Consider the following 22,371-nt stretch of genomic DNA (forward strand, 5'->3'; position numbering starts at 1 on the left):
GGAATTTGGAGAAGAACAGGAAGACGAGAAGACGGAGAGGAAACCCAGGTTTTGCTGTGTAAGATAGGTGTGAGATGTGAGATAAGCAGACACACACATACATACAAGATGGAAGGATCGCATAGCATGGCATAGCATGGCGTACATACATACATACATACATATTCACTGAGTACATTCAACATACCTACCTCACCTCGGCGAAAAAAAAAAAAAAAAAAAAAAAAGCGACAGCTCACATTCTGGCCAGCGGCGGGCGCGCACATCACCCGCCTTGGCCGGGGATGTCGGCATGGGCGGTGCGCGCGCCGCTTGGGTCGGGTCGGGGATTGTTGGGCCGGGGAAGGGCAGATTTACGAGATCCGATGGTGGAGGTGGTGGGATGGATGGAAGGGTGAGTGAGATGAGATTGATGGCGAGATGAGATGCGTGGTGGTGGACCATGGAGTGGAATGGAGCGAGCCGTTTGCAAGTGCCGCCGGCGGCGCAAACAGACCAAACTGTCGTGACTGAGGACTGCCGCGCCGCTGGAGCTAGCTGCTGCTGCTGCTGCTGATGACGCCAATGCCGGATTGTGGTGGTGAGGGTGTAGAGAGGTCCTTGACAAGGAAAGCTAGAAGGAAGCAAGAAGGAAAAACAGGTCACCCCATCTGTCTCGCGCAGTCCCAAAAAGAAAGCAGCAGCAATGGTTCGTCTCGGTCGGCCCGGAGCAGGCCGTGAAGAAGTATTCTGCTTTTGCCAGCGCAGCGGCAAACGACAACGAACAAAGGGTCTAGAAACGTGGACCGCCTCTTTTTACTTCCTTTTTCGACGGGCATGGCTCGGAGCAGCCCCCATATCCCCACAGCGTTTGCCAACGGCGGCAGCCGCCGGGGAGATGGATGGATGCGTGTGGTTGCGCGGGGCTAGAGGGAAAAAATGTTGCGGCGTGGAGATGGACAACGAGACAAGACATGGGCCGGGGTGATGGCGTTGGAAGGCAAAGGGCCAGCCGGCCAGCCAGCAGCGGCACAGCAGCGGACTGTGGAGACGACGATACGAAATGGGGGCGGATGGGTACGTAGCTGGAGAGTGGGAGGGAGAGGAGGGCGGCAACGTGCAGACAGAGCGACAGACAGACAGAGCGACAGACAGACAAAGCGACGGACCACGTGTTAATGATGGACTTGGTTCTCTGTTGCGAATGACGATGGAAGCAAAAAATGATGCGGAAGTGCCTGGGCAAGGATGGGGTGGAGGGCGATGGATGGCACAGGTAGTAGGTAATGGTAACCTGGTGCTGGTGCTGGCGCTGGTGCTGGTCCTGGTGCTGGTCCTGGTCCTGGTCCTGGTCCTGGTCCAACGGCTCCAACGGCCAGACCACAGCGCAGCGTCGCGGGCCCAAGACCGAACCCGAACCCCGGCCTGTTGGACGTAAAACGACATCCATGGACCAAAAGGTGCACGCGAGCGAGCATCGAGGGCCCCGTTGTGCTCCCAACCCACTCCTTGTTTGTGTTCTGGTCGTATCATTCGGTGCTTTCACGGCCAGGAATCGTTGGAAAACAGCGTGCTGGCTGGCTGACCGACCGACTGACTGACTGGACTGACTGGACTGACGACAATGACAAGCCTGGAACATTAGCCAGGAAGCCAGCGCTGCGCTGCGATGCTTGTCTTTGACTTGTTGCCATCCATCCATCCATCCATCAGGTCCACCGACAGGACAGGGGTGCGGTGCCGCAGACGTGTGAGCGCACTGCAGCAGCAGCAGCAGCAGCATACAGGGCAGGGGACAACAACGACTGAGGGAGAAAAAAATTGATCCATGTCGCCGGATGCGCAGCCCAGCCTTTTGTTCCTTCGCTTCTGCTTCTGCTTCTGTTTCTGCTTCTGCCCTCCGCTTCCACCACCACCTCCTCCACCTCCTCCACCTCCTCCACCTCCTCCACCACACCACCACCACCCACATATTCACGCCTGCACCCACCTGCTCGCCTTGTTCTCCTCCTTCTCCTTGTCTGCTCGCATCGCCCTCACGCTCGCTTCTGGCCTCGACCTTCTGTTTCCCCGTCTGTCTGTCTCGTTCAGCCTCTTCTGTCTCGCATCGCCTCCGCTTTGGACCACTCGACCAGCCCGCGGCGCCTCTCGTCTTTGCACCTGACAAAAAACACGACGCCGCCTGATCCTTGCTGTCTCACGTGTGCGCTCAGATTCAAGCCTGTCCCCAGCTTTGCAAAGTCCTGGTCCAGATCTTGAACAACGCCTCTGGAGCCCCGTATAACAAAATCTGTCAGCGACCTACGTCGTCTGCCCTTCTTCTCGTCCCACCGACGCGTCGACGAGCCCCGCCACCACCAGACTTCCCCCCTCATACAATAACCATCCCACCGACTGCTCCCGGACAATGCTAGTGTTCTGAACCATTCAACCTCACCCATGCGCGACATTAAGCCGCTTCTTCTGCCAACAATGGTCGCCTCGGACGACAAGACTGTGGATTCAGCCCAGTCCACCTCCGAATGCTCCACTCCTCAGAGCTCGGTATTTTCCGCATACGGCCATGCTCGGCACCCAAGCTCCATTTCCTCCATCTCGTCGTCGCCGCCGTCTTCGTACGAGCACCTGGACAACATGACCTCGTCCACCAAGCTGCCGCGATTGCCAGAGGATCCCATGGAGGAGCCTGTCCGCTCGGACGTGGAGGACGACGACGACGACGACGATGACGATCAAAGGCTGGCCTCGTGGTGTTTGTGCAGTATGTTTTTTTTTTTTTTTTTTTTTTTTGCTTGGCCCTCTCCGCCTGCTCTGCTAACTTGGCAGGTGTCACCGATGGCTGCCCTCATTCCGAAAACAAAAGCACCACCAGCCTGGCCCAGACGCCATCGTACGAACTTGACGACGAGGAATCGAGAAGCCTCTCGCGTCGCTGCAAGTCGGGCGAGTCGCCCGGCATCGCCTCGCGTTTCCCATCTCTGACCCGGCGATGGAAGGAACGCAGCAAGACCTTGTCGTCGCCATCGCGAGAAAACACGCGCAGCACCCGCTCCAGCCGGGCGTCGTCCATTACGGGCTCCGTCGTCCAGGCCTCGCTCAACACCAGCGAAACGGAGCTCCCTTGCAGTGACGACAACACGCCGTGTCCGGAGGACGTCGTCAAGACGCTCGAGGTCGAGCCAATAGATCGCAAGGCGCTCGCGTCGACACCCTTGCTCCCGCCGGTGCTCGTTTCCCAGCGCGCGTCGGACGAGACGCTCTACCAGTCACCCCTGCAATCGCCAACCGTTGCAGACCCCAATGCCAGCTTCTCGGCCCTGAATAGCCCGCTGGGAACCCCCCAGGCACCGTTTGTGCAGACGCCGCCGCTGTCGACGCGGCCATCTGTCGCATCTTTCCGCCATGGCCGTCCCAACGTCTCGGTACCGAGTGCTGACATTCCGCCAATGACCATCAGCGACGACGGCGACGTCGAAGACGAGTGGTCGGTGGTCCTGGGCCACGCCAACTTTTCCATCTCACCGGAGCCTTACATGCCCGATGTCTGCGATGCGCCTGCGCTGCGCGAGCTCGCTGCCAACTGGGAGCGCGCACGTTGCAACTACACCAAGCACCGGGTCCGCACCGGCGAGCACTTTGGCGTCACGTCCAAGACGTACAAGCTGACGGAGCAAAAGTGGGCCGGCATCGATCGTCAGTGGAAGCGCTGCTACGACCGCGCCTCTGATGAGGCCGGCCTTGCAGACGCCGCCGTGAGCGAGCCTCCGCCCGTCATGACCTTGGTGTCGCTCGAAGACCCCAAGAAGCCCGGCCAGTTTCCCCAGCTGGGCGACGAAGACATTGTCGGGCCCATGGTGCAGATTGCCGCCAGGAACATGCAGCAGAGCCCGAAAAAGAAGGCCGCCCTCGTCAAATTTTTCAACGACATCAAGTTCCCGGGCGCCTTCCTCGGACGCAGCCCTGCCGTTTCCACAAAGTGAATTCCATTCTTGGACACACCTCGAAAGAGGTACGACGCTACGACTTTCAAAGGCGCATTCCAGCTGCACCTTTTGGACACTGATGACACGAATTTCCCTTGGTGGTCATAGGTCTGTCTGCGAGCAGGTCACGCTGCTTGCTCTCGCGGCGTGCAAGCACGCCACTAATTCCTTGTCCATAATTTCTTTCCTCTTTCCTGGCGGCTATACCCATCATCATCATCACCATGGCCTTGTGCGACCAAGCGCAGCAGCAACAGCGTTGCATGATGGAGAAGCGCAGTCACAACCACGACCACTACCATCTCGCGTCACGTTTTCCCAATATTTCACCGACCTACTAACTACTTCATTTTCTTCCTGAGCGCTACAAGGCGACGAGCCAAATCTTGCTTTTTGATGAGGTGTCGTCGACGGCGACTGGAAGCGCCCGCGCAGCACACACACACACACACACAGCACACAGGCGGCGGCCACGTCGTGGCATCGTCACCTGGCTCTCCACTAGAACACGGGCAGACGGCGACAGCACCACAACCACGCGTGCATGCACGCAAGCTCGCACTGCGCCGCCGTTTTGTCGTCGCGCGCAACGTGCCATTGCCTGGACGAAGCCTGCTCGACATGGGGCCGCGCAGAGCTACTCCTCTCGCTCCGCCCCTCTGTCGGCTTGTCCGTCGCACGCGGCCGCCACCACTGCTACCACCACCACCACCACCACCACCATTGCCTGCGCTGTGGTGTGTTGTGCTATGTTGCAGCTCTGTGTCGCTGTCTGCTGGACGCACAAGTCGCCCAGTCCGGCCCAGCCATATAGCGCCAATTAGCTCGACGCGATCATGTTCTCGTCTGAGCCCTTTGCTCCTATTGCTTTTTCCTCTCCATCTTTCCTTTTCGCTCCGCATCGCGCAAAGAATATTTTTTAGTAGGATATCCCATAGACCTAGAGGGAGAGAGAGGGAGAGAGAACAGAGAAACAGGAGACGGCAAGACAGGAGGCGGAGGAATCAGGACCCATTCTCGCTGTTTGCAACCGAGTAGGCGCAGAGCGAGCAGCGAACCGTGAAGCTAGGTGTGAATGGAGCAGATGGCGAAAGGCGAAAATGAAAGACAGACAGACAGAAAAGAACCGGCCAAACAACGGGCGTTGCACGCTGCCTACCTGCCTGCCTGCCTGCCTGCCTACCTGCCTTGGCTGGCTGGCTGGCATATGGTGCAGTGCAGATGCCTCTAAAAAGCGAATACAAGAAATCTCCCAACGTAACCGAAGCAAATGAACATGACGTGTAGAAACGACGCAACAAAGTGATTTTGTCGTTTGCTGATGTGATGGACGCTAGATGGTGTTTTTGGGTGCCGCTTGACTTAGGTTGGTCGTTTTATAACGCAAGAGGAGATTGCGTATGTGTGTGTGTGTGTGTGTGTGTGTGTATGTGGGATGCTACCTAGGTACACGGTAAATACATCATCTATCTGCCTGTCAATCAACATCGTTTCACTCACTCTGCGCTGTCGACGGTCATTTCTTCGTTGTTGTTGTTGTTGTTATTGTTGTTGTCGTTGTTGTTGTTGTTGTTATTTCCATAAACACGTCTATCATCGAGCAATTATTTAGCATGACTCGTCTTTCTCAGTAGGTACATTGGGTCAAGAGGTGTGTCTGTCTGTCTGTCTATTCATCACGGCATGTGGCTATGAACAGATAGATGACTATCTACCTATCTACCTATCTACCTATCTACCTACCTGCCTGCCTGCCTGCCTAGTCGTCTGACTCTTGGCGCCGTGTGTCAGTTCTGAGGTGAGGTGCCTTGCTTTTCCACGTGCATGAGCACGCGGAAGCCACCTACCCCAGATGGTGTTTGGGTGGTTTCTGAGTGTGGCGGTTGGCGGGATGACTGGGCGAGTGCGATGTTGGGAAAAGGTGGGGCAGGACAAGACAGGTCTGGACAGGACGGAAGAAGGATGGATGGATGGATGGATGATTTATTGGTTTATTGGTTTATTGATTGGTTGCAACGCAACAGCGGCTTTTTGGAGAGAGGAATACCTAGGTGCGTGAGGTACAGGAATGGAAGAAGTGAGAAGGGAAGAAAGGAGATGATGACTTTTGTTTGCCGTGCCGTGCCTTGCCGTGCCGTCCACCGTACGTACCCAGACAGAAGAAAGGAGAGGAGAGAAAGAGATGTGCAGCTAGCTCTGCTTCTGTGCCTTCGACCTGGCTCCCTCAGTGTTTATGGTTGTGACCAGCGTGGTTGTGCCCATGATGCTGATGTCCACCCCCAGCACCACCACCACCACCACCACCCTCCTCCTCACCAACCGTCCACTCAGCCCAATACGAATCATCCCACCACTGGCTCAACATGTCCTCTTTCCTCTCCGCGCTGACATCTTTCCTCCTCATCAACCGTTCCCACTTCCCAAACTCGCGCTTGGTCAACAAGCACGCATCGAGTTCGCGCGTGATGCGCTCCTTGTCCAAATCCTCGCCGATGAACACAATCTCCTGCCTCCGATCGCCCCACTCGCCCTCAAAGTCCTTCTCGACCGCCTTGCGCACGTCCGGGTCGTCTGCGCCCCATTCTTCGGGCTCCATGCAGCAGAACCAGTCTTGCTCGTACTCGATGCGCAGCATGGCGCCTGCTGTGTTCCAGCTGCCGGCTTGTGTGGGCCGCGTCGCGAACCAGAGCCACCCCTTGGAGCGGTGCATTTTGGCCCAGAGGGGCGAGGCGGCTTTGGCGGCGACGATGGAGGCGGGGGTCGCGCGGGAGGGAGGCGAAGAAGGGGTCTTCTTCTTCTTCTTCCCCCTCCTCCTCTTCCTGCTCTTCTTTTTCGGCGAGGTGTTCGCCCTTTGAATCTTTGCGTTTCGAGTGGCGGCTGTGTGTGTGTGCGTCCGCCATCTCGACATCGACGTCCATGAGCGAGGCCGAGGAACCGGTCCCCTTTTCACTGGCCTCGTCTTCACTTCCATCTCCCTTCCCATCCTCCTCGTCCTCATCCTCATCCGGATCCGGCTGAATAAGCACAAACTTGCCCGCCAAAAGGCGATACAAGCGCATGGGATCAAATGGCCTTCTCGCGCGGTACACAAAACTGCCGATCCCATACTCGAGCGTTTCCGGCTTGGGGGCTAGCTTCTTTTTCCCGTTGACGTCCATGAGGAACATTTCGTGCAGCGAAGCCAGCCACCCGCTCATCATCTGCGCCTCTTCGAGATTGAAGCTGCGCGTACCGACCAGCTCCTTGGGCTCGACGCGGCCGAACTTTGTTTCAATGATCTTGGCTTTGGGGTTTAGGTTAGTGATGCAGCGGTGGATGCGTGCGAGGGTGGGGCGGTCGATCGCGTCGGTTTTGTTGATGATGATGACGTTGGCGAATTCGAGTTGGTCGGCCATGCTAGGCGGCGTTAGAAGTGGAGACGGAAAGGGGGTGAGGGAGGAAGGAGCATACAGGTCTGAGATTGTGCGCTCGTCTTCTGGCGGCACTTCGTCGCGGCCAAACCGATCCGTCAGAAACTCGCCCGTGTTGAATTCGGCGAAGAAGCGGAATGCATCTACAACCGTGACCATCGTGTCGATCCTCGCTACGGTCTCGAGACCGCCGGCGTTGGCTCTATATCCTCATCATCAGCACACTGTCAAAAGGTGGGCAGGCGAGTTGAAAGGCAAGAAACACTAACATCTTCTCAACAACCTCGCGGTCCTTCTTCTCCATGGCCTCGGGTATCTCGAGCATCTCGGCGCTCAGGGCGGCCGAAAAGGTCTCGGCGACTTGCTGCGGCTCGCTGATGCCGCTGCTCTCGATCAGCACGTAGTCGAACTGCTTGCTCCACGCCATGTTGGCCAGCTCGACCAAGAAGTCGCCACGCAGCGTGCAGCAGATGCAGCCTGTGTGTAGGACGAGGGGTCAGCATGTGCGTCGAGGAGGGGATGACAGAATTGATGAGGGAGGCCAAGGGAAGAGGGGGAGGGGTGAATGGGGAATTTGGGGAAGGATGGAGAGGGGGAAAAGAGGAGAGGGGAGTACCATTCTGCATCTGCACCAGATTTTCTTGCTCGTTTTTGGTCGACAGCCGCGCGATGTGTGCGCCGTCGATGTTGACTTCGGCCATGTCGTTGACAATGATGGCGATTTTTAGCCCGTGCGTGTCCGAGTGCAGGATGTGCTTGAGCAGCGTTTGTTTTGCCGCTGCCCCTGTTTGTTGGCTTCTGTCAGCAAGTTGTGTGGCGTCGTTTGAGTGCAAGTGATGCCTTTTAGGGATGATGGATGTAGGTGTTGTTGCTATTTTGAAGATGTGGAAGGGGAAGAGAGGATCAAGACGCACCAGGAAGCCCGACAGCACCGTCACGGGCAGAAGGGGCTTTTCGTCCTCTTCCATCTCATTTTCGGAATAATGTGTCTAGGGTAGAAGTGGTTGAAGTGACAGGAAGAAGGCAATCCAACATGCAGTGAAGAGAAAAGAAGGAAAAATTCCACCGCAAGAATCCAAGAGAGAGAGAAGTTTTCAGCCGCAGCAGCCAAACTAATATACCCAGCAACCCCTTCACCACTCACTGCCTCCTCTCTCCTCCACCAATATCAATCAGCGATCCACACACCTCATCATCGGAATCATCCCAACCGCCCACACATCCACATGCCTCCGCTCATCAAACGCAGCGCCGCCCTTCCGCCAACCAATCGCGCCGCCTGCACCATCTCGCCCTCGTCGTCTGCCGCGACGCAGTGTCGTCGGGTTCCTCCGTGCCTGATGTCACCATGTAAAGCACCTTGGAGGACGCGCGCGACGCCGTTGCAAATTGCTGCGGCTGATTGGCCCCCGCGGGCGGCGTGCCTTAACACCATGATGTCTGCTCCCCCTAACCACGCACCTTGAGGGATACATTAGTAAAATACGGCTGTGATAGGCTGACGGTCTCTACAGGTAAGCGAGCGGTGGGGGAGAAATGCGATTTGCTTGAGTCGAGGGATTCGGTCGAGTGGGTGCCAGTCGCCCGTGAGATGATGGTGGTTGGGCAAGGACAGAGCGGGCGGCTCTCGCCCGTTTTATGAGAAAGCTGGCCTCCGGGATTGAGAGTGCTCAACATGGTGGCTGCGTCTAAATATGCTGCCATGGCAAGGAGCCAGACACCCCCTCCCCTGGAGCATACTGGTACTGGCTTTTTTCTGTGCAACAGAAAATTCATGCGAGTCGACGTGACAGAAGAGAAAAAAGATGACTCGGGCAAGAACAACGCACTAAAAGAGATTCACCTGTTCACCACTCCAGCAAATTGCTCCTACGCTCTTCTTCCATGTAAAGCACCTACGGGAAATCCCATCGTCTGACTCCTGGCCTGAACAGGAACAGCCAGCACGGCACTTGAGAGTCTAGGCCGTACCACTACGTCCGGCAACGGTATTTCTGCGTACCTACCGACGGCAAACACAGCACATGACCTAGGCTCTGCTCACCTCGCACGCTCACACCGGTCGAAAAGACCGCATTCCTGTCCTCGAGCCACTACGCTCCACTGCATGACGTTGCGTGCGACTACCAACAAGCATAATGGCTAATGGACAACGGGTCACGCTGGCGCAGTCGTCGAGTCGCTGTGATACGTGCAGCGGTACCCGATTAGCGCAACAAACGACCACTTTCCAATCCTAGTTGAATATGATCACCAAAATGGGGACACAAGCGAGCAGGACATCCACAAGCTCGGCAAGTAGTCAAGAGGCGGACAAACAGCCGACTCGCTTCAACGACATGGATGGAGCCGTGGTCTAGATTGAATCTTGGCCAACGCTCGCGTGTCAAGTAGGCTGTCAAACCCTTAGCAGAAGGCAAGCCCCGGTCCCAATTCTTGCTGTGCCGATCGTTGAGGAGGATCGAGAACCCGGAGAAGCCGTGGATGCGACCAAATTTGGTGTAGCTAGCACGGGGACAACAGCACAAATTCTGTTGCGATACTCGGACTTGACACCTCGCCTGCCGGAGAGAGATTCGAAATTATAGAATCTGGACCACCAACGGCCCGCGAGGCAGAAAAGGTTTCTGGAAATCTACGGACCGCCATATCAAAAGGGAAAGAGGATCCGCCTCCCATGTAACCGGGGGAGATTGTTGAGAGCAAGAGACTTCTTTCCTGGTCGTGTTGCGGAGTCGGCGGCTCAAAAGTGGCTGGATGAGGCTGGGGTGAAATTGTGACGCCTGCCTTTGTTTTTTTTTTTTTTTTTTTTTTTTTTTTTTTGTTGGAGAACAGCCTCTCCTGCTCCGAAATTAATGGCCAGCGACTATATAGTAAGTCTTGTGCTGACATGGTGGAACTGGACAGACTGGGAGGACGTCGGCAATGGCGGAGCTTGCAAACGTCTTGACGACTGCAATGAGACATGGCTTCGGTGGCTGACTCACGAGTCTTCTGTTGCACCCAGGTGATTTATCAAGCGGCGACTGCGTCAGAGATGGAAACGATGGTGTTGAGTTTGGGTCGCCGCGTGATGATGAAAGTCGCCCAGTGAGTGAGCATTGGGCACATGTGGGTGGGGATCTCAAGTGCGCTTGGTGAAGATCATGGCGGATTACTACTGGAGGTGGCGTTTGCTCACGGACGACTTGGAAGTCGGAAAGCAAGATTTGGCTGCATGGCACAGGGTTGGAGGACTGTGTCGTGATTCTAGAGATGCGAGGCAAAGGAGTCAGTCGGTGGGAGAGTCGCGCTGGGCATCCAAAACACCTCTGATCTGATCAGCAGGGCCGCTGGTGGGCTTGCGCCTGCCCCTCGATGGTCCCGTCATGACAGCCCCCCCAGCCACCGCCTGGAAACATGCAATCTGACATTTGATACCTTACCCGCCTGGCTTCATTGACGACTGACTGTCCATATCATTGCTACCCTCGTCGTCGCTCTTTGATCTCTTTTCCTTTGTGACTCTTGGCCCCGCCGCCCACGGTTGAGCATCCCTCTCCCGTCCCACTGCACATCACGAACCAACCAACCTCCCTCACTCACTCCTGCCATGCCCCGGCACGTCGCCGACGAGGCTGCAGACCAGCTGGCCGACCTGCACACGAACGACGCCATTTCAGACACCATGAACACGTCCGAAGACGATGCCATCTCGCCCCCGCCGCCGCCTCCTCACATTGCCGCTCGATTCTCCCGCCCCGCAAACAATCGCCGCAAATCCTCCGCCGCATCGTCGCGTCGCAACTCGCTCTCCTCGTCACACTCGCATCAGAGCAGCCTGTCGCTGCGTGGCGGCAGCCAGAGCAATCATGTCGCCTCACACCTGCGTCGCGCATCCATACTCGAGAGCCGCAAGGCCAGGCTGGCAGACCGAGCTGCCCACGCCGAGCAGGTCCGGCTACGAGCCGCCCTGGCCAAAGCCTCTCCGCGCTCCTCCAACAGCGAGGAAAAGGCCCTGGCCGCCCAACAGGCCCGGGAAAAGCACCTGGCTCAAGTCGCTGCCGCCTGCGCCGAAGAGGTCCGCCGCGCCAAAAAGGTCGCCGAGGACATGAAGGAGCGCAAGGCCTCCGAGGAGAAGCGATATCGCTTAGAAATGCAAGAGAAGCTGGCAGAAGCGGAGCGTCGGCGTCAGGAGTACAAGCGTAATCAGCGACGACCGCGTGGGGCCAGCGTGCCCTCGAGCGACCTTAAAAAAGGCGCCCCCTGACGCGCGATCTATAATGGACGACGACACGGCTGCCAGGCGCATCCAGAGGACTTGGCGCACCAGGCGCAGGCGGCACATGGTGGAGGTTTTTCTCGAGCTTGGGCTGTCAATTGACAAGGTGCACGACGCAACCTTTGAAGACATTTCCTCTCTCCTTTCTGAAGTAAAGGTTTTGTCAGCAGCAGCCAAGGTGCTCGACTTTTTTGGTCTGCAAGGTCCCAATGGGCCAATTGGCGAGGATCCGGCTTCTGTCAGAACCTTTCTCAGCGCTTATTTGATTCTTGGACACCCTGCCGAAGTGCTCAGCAGTAAAGACGGCGATCTGGAGCAGGACCTGATTAAAAAAGCCACAGACTTGATTATTTCCTTCGAATCTGCCCTCTCCAAGCTCTGCATGTCTAACCGCTTCACGCCGCCGCCGACCCAGGTGGAGACTGTGTCTCTCGCTCACGGTGCATTCGTCACGGCATTTGCAGACTGGAAATCCCAGGATTCGCGCACCCTGATAGAAATGATGGTTGCGTCGTTTGTTAATCTTGACGCGATATGGCAGAGCGTTAAAGATGAAACTCGCGGAGAGGTTGCCAACGACTATCGCGAGGGAATCCGCGAGAACCAAGTCATTTTGCTCAGCAAGATTCGAAAGCTTGCTGGACCGGACAGGGCCAACACCCTCATCAAGAAGGCCATTCACGAGAGCAGGCGCGCACGTGTTCGAGACCGTCGGAGGCGCCCCGTCGGTGATGTTAGACCCAGAGCTGCCGAGAGTGAATCCTCGGAAGCATCTAGCACCCAGGGAGAAAGCGAACACTCTTCGCACGTCCTCCACGAAAATCTACCATTTGAAAACGGGTCCAGCGGCGAAGATTCCCAGTCAGATGCTCTCGCCAAGCTCTTTTCCCCAATGCCGGCCAACCGCGTCCTGGTGCACGAGCTGGCAATCGACAAGGAGTTCCGGATTGATGAGCAGCAGCCGTCAGAGCTGCGAGACGCGCTTAATCGCGAGATTTGTGAGAGCATGAAGCGTGGCTTTGAGCGTGGCGAGGGCGCTCCGTGGACGACGGCCATGGCTGATAATATCCGGGGCAAGATTCTGCGGCTACTCAAGCCGGGCAACTCCATGTACAAGCTCATATCTGACGCACTGGACCCAGAGTTTGTCCAGCAACAGGCCTCACAGGGCGTCTTCTCGTACGAAAAGTTCTATTCTTTCATGGCCACCATTTTGCCCAAGCTCTGCGCCCCATTCCGAGATGTGCAAGTCAAGGCACTTGCTGAAGAGCTGGAGCAGCCTGGCGATCTGGACCAAATGGTGGGCAAGCTTTTCAAGCTGCTTCACGTCATTGACTTGCTCGCGCTCGACTATCAAAACTATCTGCTCCAGCAAATGGCGCCAACCCTCATCAAGGAAGCGCCCGGCTATGAACAGCGCATGTTTGAGCAGGACCTGCTCTCGCACACCATCACTCTGACCAAGACACGGCGATGGTTCAGGAGCGCCAGCGTCGCCTGCCTCACCGAGACAGACCGCCGCGATCCAATTTACGGGGCGGCACCAACCGCACAAAAGATCTATGCTCGCGCTCTCGTCGACCTCGCCATTGCTACACCTCCTCTCCAAGAGCAAGAAGTCCCCGAGACTCTCCACCTCGACCACGCCCGTCTGGCACGAATCCGCGACGATGCAGTGCGCATTACGGCCATTGGATCCATTCTCCTGACTGCAAAGAACCTGCTCCGCCGTGACGTGCGCTCACAATGGAGGCCCGAAGCCACGCGCATGTGGGCTCTGCTGCGCGACAACGGCTACGAAAAGGACGACGGCTCCATGCCCAACAAGGCACTGACGCTGCTCGAATCGGCCCACGCCATGCCTCCGGCCACGCGCGCCCAGCTCCTGTCCACCGTCACCCGCCTCCTACACCAGGCCGCTGCCGGCCCGCCTCACCGATCCCGTTATGAAGGTCTTGTTTGGCCGCCTCAAGAACCACGTCCTGGGCCGCATCTCGGCGAGCACGTCTGGCGAGCGTGTGCGTGCCGCCACGGGCGCCAGCGAAGGGCTGGCTACGAGCGGCCTGCCCGAGTTTGTTGGCCAGGTCGGCGAGTTGGTCGACTTGCTTGGCCGCATTGGAGAGGTGGATCGCGCAGCGCATGGCTCGTGGTACGACAAGATTGCAGCAGAAGTCGAGATGGGCGAGCGCGAGACGTGAGTCGTCTTGACGCCATTTCTTCAAAATGTCTAGGACCAGCACGAGTCGCCGAGAATACTCGAGCAAGAAGCAAACTTCTTGTCTACTTTCATTTGCTTGCCCTCTGCGGGCTTCTCTCCTTATCTCTCGATGCTACCTGCGGCTACCCACGGCGTTCCTCCTGATTCCGCCGTTTTCTTTCCCTCTCTATTCCATCATCTCATTGTGGGAGGTTTCGGTCCCCAGATTGCTATCGGGCTATTTGTTACTTACGGGGCGTTGAGGCGCATTATCTGGTTGGTTGAAATTGGTGGGATGCGCTTGTCGCAGCGCAGTGCGTTGTTGCAATTGGATTTTGTCGTACCTTTCCCTCTCACTCTCTTATCTTTTCCCTTAGGCGTCTCTACTGCACATTTTTTCGTGCCGGGCCTGGTCTTTCCGAGTCCTCTGTTCTTGTCTTGTCTATTTGTTTACTTGGGTCGTTTGTTTGTTTGTGTATCAGATTCAACAGGATGGGTTAGACTGGGCTGGGCTGGATGGGTCCCCGCTCATCACTCCATCTGTCTGTCTGTCGGTCTCTTCATTCTGTGTCGCACCAGCGTGTAACTGAGATGCTAGAATGGCTACGGTGTGGTAGATTCAGGAGAGAAAGTCGGGAATTGAACGAACGCTGCTTGTGATTCCACAGTGGTCCAGTCCGCGTGTTTGCTGATTTGCTTCGTGGGGAAGTATGCTCTTCATCATCCATTGAATAGACTGCGACGGCGCCCATCATCACCTGAAAACGCCTTTCTACCGTCTATCTCGCCAATTCTACCGCTCTTTGTCATTCTTTTATCATGATTGCCTTCCATTCCTTGATCATGACATCTCGCGTCGATTTCTCACCCGTCGTGCTTGCTCACACGTGGAATTAGATAGCTCGCAACGACCAGAACGAAGCAGAGTCATAGGCTGTGACAATCGCATACACGGAAGCGATCATCGTCGCTGTGTTGCCGATGCGGTAGATTTGCCTCGAGGTGTTGCGCTTTTATAGACGGCGAGAGGGCAGAGCGGCGAGTGACTGACTATCTCTTTCACATGCTGAAATTCCCACATGCTGCAGGCGGTTGCTCCCTCGTGCTGCGCGTCTGAAGGGCTTGTGTGCTGGCAGTTGTCAGTGCTAGCATCACTTGCTCTGCTGGCATTGTGCCATTGGCCCCCCAAGCTCCCCCATATTTCTATAAAAGCCGTCAATTGCTTGCCTGGTCAACTCTTTCCTCGACATCGCCAGCGCACTCGCCGGCGTTGGAGCGACCTACCACCAAAAAACACGCGGGTGGTTTTGGAGTTTCTTCAGGCAAAACTCACTTTTTGTTTGCTTTTCTCCTGTCGTTGGATTCTTAGGTTGCCCTTGCCGCGGAAAAGAGAGGCAGACAGACAGTGAACAACCGCACTCGCCGATTCTCAGCTAAATACTGCAATACTGACGTGCAGCATCATCCGCCAACACCGCTCCACACCTCTCCTCCCCTCTAACGCCTTCGGATTCTTCCACACCGACGCGCCATCGCTCGGCCAGAAGGCAGTGTCGAAGACGACTGAGATCGCCGGACGGCACAGCCAAGTGGGATGTTGACCATGGGGAACGATTTGATTTCTGCCGGGCAGGCGTGTCGTTGCGACTCTTGAAGAAGAGATGCACGACAGGCTTGTCTTTTGTACCCGCCCTTCCAAGCCACGAAGGAAAGGCAGCGGTCAGGAGCTCGCTGCGGCGGGCCACATGCCTCCTTTTGCAGCATCAAGTCTTGTGCTTGTGACTATGCTTGTGCATGTGCTGAACGAGCCCAGTCCGCACGGCCCTCACAGAGTCTTATAAAACGACGCCTTCTTCTCCTGCTACCCTGCTTCTCGACAAACTCGTCGCGGTCCCAAGCAAAATTCAAGGTTGAGAAAAGCAAGACTTGGTCTGTGGTTGGCTAGGCTGCCAAATTCACCTTCCGACTTGTTTCATTTTCTGCTTCTCCTTCTTCCACTCTTTCTCGCCTTAGGGCGATCCAACTCTCCTCCCCTTCCCTTGCCTTCATCACAGATACAAGGTATTAAGTGTCAAAGTAGCGAGCTAATTCTCACCGTCATTCCACAACGCTGCTTTCCCATTACCCATCCGCTCTTCAACCACCAACACTCTACGCCCGCTCAAGGCCCGGCGCAAAATATCGTTTCGGCGGACCATTGAAGCCACGGAGTGTCGCGTTGGTTTTTCGACTTCAACAGATTGGATCTGTGAAGGTGATGGCCTTGTTGCAGATGGAGCAGGGGCGACATTTTTATACAAAATCGACGAACACGAGAGTCTGCCCGGTGCGGGAGTCGGGAGGCGCACATGGACGAGTGGAAAGGAGAGCGTGTGATACCCCTGATTGCGCATTAGCTGTCGGCGGCTGCCTATAAAGCCTGTCTTTGATTTTCCTCGCTTCTCCTCCTTCTTTCTTACCACAACGCTACGGTTAAGGTTGATGGGGCCCGACCGCCTTCTCATTGATTCACTGTTGGTGGACCGTCTGTTCCTTCTTATGGAAGCTCTGCACTACTTTTCTCTGTCTGCTCTTCCTTCGCGCCTCCGGGAGAGGAGAACGGGGGAAGTCTGGAAAAGAGGGAAGAGTAAATCAAAGAAATGCTGGAAACTAGCTTTCGTTGATGCTGCTTGACATTCTGACTCAAAGATGCGGGCCCGCGTTATTGTTATGCCCTCACTGAACAAACTTTATCGGAAACCATCTACTGCCTGCCAAACAGGCGATGCTCAGGGGCAGCGCGCCAAGAAAAACAGATTCTCTTCTGCAGCAACTCTCTAGAGAAGCACAGTGTCGTAATATCCAAGTCCATCTTATCAGACCGAACTCGAATTGCCCGTTGGAGGAGTAGAACACCGCCCACGGCGTGCCTTGTACACATCTCCCGGGGGGGCAAAGGAACAAAAAGGCGGATAGACCACGCACACATCACATGCATCAGCTGCCCAGCTATCCAGCACTCAACCTCGATTCAGAAAGATCCACATGACAGCCTCGCCATCGTGCTCAAACTGCGCATGCGCCGTTTTCCCGTGCAAGGCACAGCTGGGAGGTATATAAAGCTCCTTTTTTGTAACGCTGGCTGAGCCACACAAGCTAGACGCCATGGAATCAAGAGCAACATTGATGATGTAAGCGCTCACTTCGCCAGCGCGGCAGAGGAGTTCTAACTCCTTGGTCGTTCTCGTTCCTCATCCCGCCGTCTCTTCAACCTTCTCAATATCCTTGCTCTTGCGCGCTGCTGCCGCTGCCGCTGCCGCTGCCGCTGCCACCGCCACAGCAGTAATCATCAGCAGCACCGCACAAAGACTAAACCGTCAGGTTCAAAAAATCATATCTCCTTTCCGCTAAGCAGAGTAAGCAAAACAATCAAAACAACAGAGCCAGAAGTGCGAAACGAAGATGAGAGACGCGCGTGAATGTCGTTTATACGAGTTCGAGCATGGCAGACCTGCTCCCGTCGCCTCTCACCGTGTCGGCGTAAGCAGAGTGAGGCAAGGAAGCAAAGAAGTGTTCTTTTATACCTTGACCGCTGGAGCATAGAAGACGAAGCGCGTGCGTGCGAAGTGGGCGATTTCCGTACACGTGCCTGCGCGCGCGCGCGTGTCTGACTGCCAAATCATGAAGCGCATGGCTACACTTTCTCGTGCCATTTACTTGCTTGCTTGCTACCCAGCCATCCAGGTATAAAACTCGTTCATAACCTCGCCGTTCAACTCGGCAAGCACACCGCAGCACCTGCGGCAATGCTCCAGGTAAAGAAGAATTTGGGCAATGACTGTTGTCGGGCAACAAGTCGCGCATGTGAATGGACTGCTGCCAGGTGCTTGGAGCCTCCCTGTCGAAGGCGTCACTTTTCTGTGCGCCGCTGATATGAATGGACCGCTGCTCGGAGCCTCCCCGTTGAAGGTGAGGCTATTTACTGCACTGCCAACCTCCTTTCCTATGCCTTTTCTTCTTCATTCTTTTTTCCTTCCGCTCAAACGCGCCGTTGCCCGTCACATTTTCCCCTCATTGCTCGCCACCATCATACCCCCACGGCGTCCAGCAATAGCAAAAGAATGCTACTTCGCATATCAAAAAGACGGACTGACCAAAGCAATCCATAATGTTTCCAGGCGCTCCGTCTCCAAGTGCCAGTGCCTATGGAGCGTAGCGGCAGAACCAACTCGCCAGGCGAGGACCTGGAATGCGAGCTCAGTAGCTCGGGTCGTGTCGTCGGCTGCTGAGGGAGGAAAAGAGAGGAAGGGAGGTGCTTTTTATACCTCGCCCGCGCATAAGCAGCTAACACATGCTGCTGCATTCGACATTAGCAGCTGCAAAGCAGAGCAAATTATTCGCTGTCATCACGGCCGCGCTCTGACCCTCGGATCGCCTGGAGGACATGAGGTATAAGTGCGTCTTCTGGCTCTCATTATGCTTTTCTTGACATGTCCATTCGCGCTCTCGAATCTCGGTTTCAACGTTGCGAACCCAAATTTCACTGCCCACTTGCGGCGGCAGACGGGAAGAATTTGACTTGGCGACTGGTTGTGGGTGGCTGGCGCCTGGCAAAGGATTGAGTGTTTGAGTTTACGGAGAAGGTCGTGCGTCGTCTGTCATTATTGTAGAATGATAATGCTTGCGGAGAGGGCCAAGAGAGGTGGTGCTTGAAAAGTGAGCCCACAGTCCAACATTCTGCTCATCCGGGTCACCACGGTATGCATACAGCCCGTCATCACTTCGAAGCTTTGATTTGGCCCGACATGTTTCTGAGCAGGCGCATGACGTCAGACACGAGATACAGACTACCTGCAACTACCATGGGCACGTCTCCAGCACTGCTGTTGGCAATCTGTGCACCCGTCCTTAGACCCTGTTGGACGTCTGGGCCAGCAGCGACGGTCTTATCGAGCTTTGCGAGCTGATTTGCTGCAAAGACGACGTCCTCGGCGGGCGTCGAATTTACCCAGGGCATTCCGTCTACAGGCCCAAACTCGACAGCTACCAGGGAGTCGCCGTCTTTGAGCAGCGGCCGGAACATTTCGGGCACGTCCTTACCGCGACTAACTGCGAGCACCCAAACAACGTTGCCTGATCCGTTCTGCCGGAGCGAGTCTACGCGGCTTGCGAGGGCTTGGGCAGAGTCTGGGTTGTGAGCTCCGTCGAGCAGCGCAGGAGTAGAGCTTCCGGTGACTGCGCCCAGGTCGATACTTTGCAGGCGTCCCGGCAACACCGTATCTGTGAGGCCATAAAACAGACTGAGCTCGTTGGCGGGCTTGCGGCCGAGAGCTTCGAGCGCAAGACAAGTAGCCTTGTGGGCACAGCCAATGTTCAGGAGTTCGTGCGGCTGATATGACCTCGCTTGGAGGAATTTGGCGTACTCTGAATCGGCCTGCGGTGCGCTGGGCACGCCGTCGACTTGGTGGATTGGACCAGCCGATATCTCTTTGGCGCGCTCTGAGATGACTTGTAGAACAGAGGGTGGGTTGGTCCCAGCAACCACACATGGCACACCAGGCTTGAGAATGCCGGCCTTTTCGGCGGCAATCTTTTCAATCGTGTCGCCCAAAAAGGCCTGGTGGTCGAGGCCAATCTTGGCAATAACCGTTACCAAGGGGATCTGGAGGACATTGGTCGCGTCGAGCCGGCCGCCCATGCCCGTCTCAATGACGCCCACATGGATGCCGGCGCGCGTGAAAATTTCAAAGGCAGTGGCTGTCAAAACTTCAAACTCGCTGGCGTCGATGCCTTCTTGTTCGCTCCGGCTCAGGACCAGGCGCTCAATCTCGCGGAAAAGCGACTCGGCGACGGGCTCCTCGTTGATGTTGATGCAATCCCAGCGGTCGACCAGGTGCGGAGAGGTAAAGCGGCCGTGTGATACGCCAGCCCTATGCAGCATGGCCGAAGCTGTGGCGCAGATGGAGCCCTTGCCGTTGGTGCCGGCCACGTGAATGGCCTTCCATGGCAGCGGAGTGTTTGCGAGCAGCCTGGTGATGCGAGCGAGGCCCAGCTCGATCATGGTCTGAATTGGTGAACGGAGTTGTAATGTGGTTCCGCTGCAAGAGCGGACGAAAGAGGTGGTCGAGCTTGTGCCTGAGTCAGACTCGCAATTGGCGGGCGGTCCGTGCCAGGCTAGTCCCGTTTGGGCCGTCTCACCCCGGATTGTCGCTTGTCGCGTTGGTTTCTCTGCGTCTCTCTACAATCTCCTCCCAACCTCGAGTTTCCATCCCAATAGCCTGCCCTGCTCATCGCCCGCAGTCGCTGCTTTGTCGCTCATTTGTCCACACCCCTTTGCGCCGTCAAATCCGCCCAATCTTCCAACTATGGGTCTTGAGTAAGTTGCCCACGCGCCTCCCCGGCCGGTGCACGCGCGTCGCGCGCAGCTCCAGCCTCACATGCGCTCCGCTCCACCCTCCACCTGAGCGCATCCACTTTCATCAACTCGGTCGCTGACGCTTGGTGCGCAGACTCTGGAGCTACCCCAACGACTCGCCGCGCAAGTCTTGCGCGACCAAAAAGGATGCGGCCGCGTCTTCGCGCTCCCCCATCCGTCGCCGCCATGCTCCGCCCGTGATTCGCCGGACCATTGATCTCCGCCGCATCCCGCCATCCTCATTTGTCTCTCCCTCTGTTCGCGACGCCTCGGCCGCTGCCGACGCCTCGAGACGCACCCACAGCGTCGATGTCGCATCCAACCCAGACTCGGAAGAGTCTGACGAGCCTCCGCGTCTGGAGGAAGTGTCGCTCCGCCGCGAGCATGCAGACCACGGCCTCCCTCGGCGCTACCTTGGCATGGACTTGACCTCGCGACCACCAAGAGACTCCGTCGCCAGAGACGGCGACGAACGCGCCCGGTCCTCGTCCGGCCAGAGTGGTGGTAACAGGGCAACAAGTACCAGTGGCATTGGTCCGCTGCGCCGCGCTCGTCCACTCCGCGACGACTCTCTTGAAATTGCAAGACGCGCCGTCAACAGACGATCGCGTCCTCTCTCAGACCATACTGGTGAAGAGAGGTACCGTGAACGTCGCGCTGCTTGGTTAGCATCAGACGCCACGGACTTTCCTCCTTTGAGGCGTATGGGTCGACGTCAAGTCACTGATGGACCTTTGCCTCCCAGCGGCCTGCGACAGAGCTCCCTGCGCGAGTCTTGGGGTCCAGCCAGTGTCGACGGCCTCGGTGATCGTGAGCGCAGCGTGAGCTCTCCCCCGTCCGACCACTGGGAGACGATACTCTCAACAATCACCCCCGACGCCCAACTGCCAAGTGCAGATTCGTCCTTCACCTCGGCTGCCGCATCTGCTTCCTTTTCCACCTCCAACACGACGTCTCAAGCTGGGACTGGATCTACGCGCTCGGCTTCGGATGGTTCCACCCCGACTGATCTCACCGAGCCGCTGATTCAAAGGGACGACGAAGAACAGCTGTTTTGCGAAACTGAAGACGAGGATGACGTGCTTGAGCGCTATCGATTTGATGATCGAGGCTCTCGCCGTCGCCCGCGCATAACACGCGATGAAGATGGAAACCATCACGTTTGGACGTCTGATGTCTGGACGACTGCTCCATCGCCGCCGACCCGTAACCCAAGTCGTTACTCTTCGGATGCGCATTCGCGCTTGCGGGAAATTACAAACATTGTTCGCAACCATCATACAGGCCGCGCCCCTTCAGCCTCTCGCTCTCAATCTCCGAGATCACGCAATGATGTGCCCGACGTTGTCGACAGTTTTATTGACGCTCCAACAAACGATGACAGAAGGGACAGTGCTGCCATTGTCCCCTACGTAAGCCGACCGGGATCGACTCGGAATGAGCAGAGCCCAGAGGTCACGACCGAGCGAGAAGCTTTTGAACTGTACTTTGTCGACCCCGACGATCCAGATCAGACGCCAAACAGGGTGCCAGGAGATTTGCCATCCACAGAGGGCCGCAGCGCCGCGCGACTGGAGGATTACTTGCGCGAAATCAATGAGCTCAGAGCCGAGCGCAGACAGCGCCAATGGACGGAGCGCAATAGTGCAGACGACTCGTCTGAACAGCAGTGATCACGTCTTGTGGGCGGCTCGTCGACGAATTCTGCGGGCACGGATCCAATGCGCTGGGGCGTGCGGCGGCTCCTGGGCAAGCTGCTGCGCTGTTCGTCGAGCGAAAGCCGTCGGCGCGGGCACCAGTGGTCTGAATCAAACTCAAAATGAATCATCCATGCTGCCGATGGAATGCCACATGTGCTTTTTGTCTTTAACCTCGCGGGACTGATTGCGCAATTTTCCTTCAAAAGTCGTTTGTGCCGCCATTCAGATGAGAATGATGCGGTCTTCTTTTGCTTTGCCATGAATTTCTGGGCGCAAAAGTTGCGATGCCGTCGGTCATCACAGAGAGATTTCCAACGGCCAGAGTCTTTTCTACTCGGTTGGGGGCGTTTAGACATTGATCAGACATTTTTGTCGTTGTCGACCGACCGACAGACAGACAGACAGACACAAGGAGCTGTAGTTCCAATTAGGTACCAGTCAACCAAC

The 22,371-nt window shown here is 56.5% G+C and overlaps 7 protein-coding genes across 7 annotated transcripts; 5 read left to right on the forward strand and 2 right to left on the reverse strand.

Annotated features, from left to right (window-relative positions):
• The first annotated feature begins 2,292 nt into the window (after positions 1–2,292).
• On the forward strand, positions 2,293–4,159 carry IWZ02DRAFT_104192 (uncharacterized protein). The gene is made up of 2 exons (XM_066761300.1): positions 2,293–2,740; positions 2,806–4,159. Exons 1-2 carry the CDS (start codon positions 2,419–2,421, stop codon positions 3,957–3,959), a joined length of 1,476 nt encoding a protein of 491 aa, XP_066618520.1. The 5' UTR covers positions 2,293–2,418; the 3' UTR covers positions 3,960–4,159.
• On the forward strand, positions 4,160–5,162 carry IWZ02DRAFT_104122 (uncharacterized protein). Its single transcript, XM_066761298.1, has one exon. The coding sequence runs from the start codon at positions 4,359–4,361 to the stop codon at positions 4,998–5,000; it is 642 nt and encodes a 213-aa protein (XP_066618521.1). The 5' UTR covers positions 4,160–4,358; the 3' UTR covers positions 5,001–5,162.
• A 1,024-nt stretch (positions 5,163–6,186) lies between these two features.
• Positions 6,187–8,340, reverse strand: IWZ02DRAFT_494451 (CobW/HypB/UreG, nucleotide-binding domain-containing protein; the record flags this gene model as incomplete). The annotated part of the gene is made up of 5 exons (XM_066770019.1): positions 6,187–6,819; positions 6,869–7,358; positions 7,413–7,574; positions 7,642–7,849; positions 7,989–8,340. 5 exons carry the CDS (start codon positions 8,338–8,340, stop codon positions 6,187–6,189), a joined length of 1,845 nt encoding a protein of 614 aa, XP_066618522.1.
• Positions 8,341–10,699: 2,359 nt separating this feature from the next.
• IWZ02DRAFT_509989 (T-complex protein 11-domain-containing protein) lies at positions 10,700–13,831 on the forward strand (the record flags this gene model as incomplete). The annotated part of the gene is made up of 3 exons (XM_066770490.1): positions 10,700–11,585; positions 11,611–13,520; positions 13,549–13,831. The coding sequence occupies exons 1-3, from the start codon at positions 10,965–10,967 to the stop codon at positions 13,829–13,831; spliced, it is 2,814 nt and encodes a 937-aa protein (XP_066618523.1). The 5' UTR covers positions 10,700–10,964.
• Positions 13,832–17,225: 3,394 nt separating this feature from the next.
• Positions 17,226–18,425, forward strand: IWZ02DRAFT_104317 (uncharacterized protein). Its single transcript, XM_066761301.1, has one exon. It carries the CDS (start codon positions 17,644–17,646, stop codon positions 18,262–18,264), a length of 621 nt encoding a protein of 206 aa, XP_066618524.1. The 5' UTR covers positions 17,226–17,643; the 3' UTR covers positions 18,265–18,425.
• Positions 18,426–19,894, reverse strand: IWZ02DRAFT_104125 (Mur ligase). The gene has a single exon (XM_066761299.1). The coding sequence runs from the start codon at positions 19,868–19,870 to the stop codon at positions 18,587–18,589; it is 1,284 nt and encodes a 427-aa protein (XP_066618525.1). The 5' UTR covers positions 19,871–19,894; the 3' UTR covers positions 18,426–18,586.
• Positions 19,895–20,045: 151 nt separating this feature from the next.
• IWZ02DRAFT_104354 (uncharacterized protein) lies at positions 20,046–21,983 on the forward strand. The gene is made up of 2 exons (XM_066761302.1): positions 20,046–20,185; positions 20,319–21,983. Exons 1-2 carry the CDS (start codon positions 20,175–20,177, stop codon positions 21,895–21,897), a joined length of 1,590 nt encoding a protein of 529 aa, XP_066618526.1. The 5' UTR covers positions 20,046–20,174; the 3' UTR covers positions 21,898–21,983.
• The last annotated feature ends 388 nt before the right edge of the window (positions 21,984–22,371 follow it).

The sequence above is a fragment of the Phyllosticta citriasiana genome (assembly GCF_038021145.1).
Source record: "Phyllosticta citriasiana strain CBS 120426 chromosome Unknown IWZ02scaffold_17, whole genome shotgun sequence".
Taxonomy (NCBI): Eukaryota; Fungi; Ascomycota; class Dothideomycetes; order Botryosphaeriales; family Phyllostictaceae; genus Phyllosticta; species Phyllosticta citriasiana.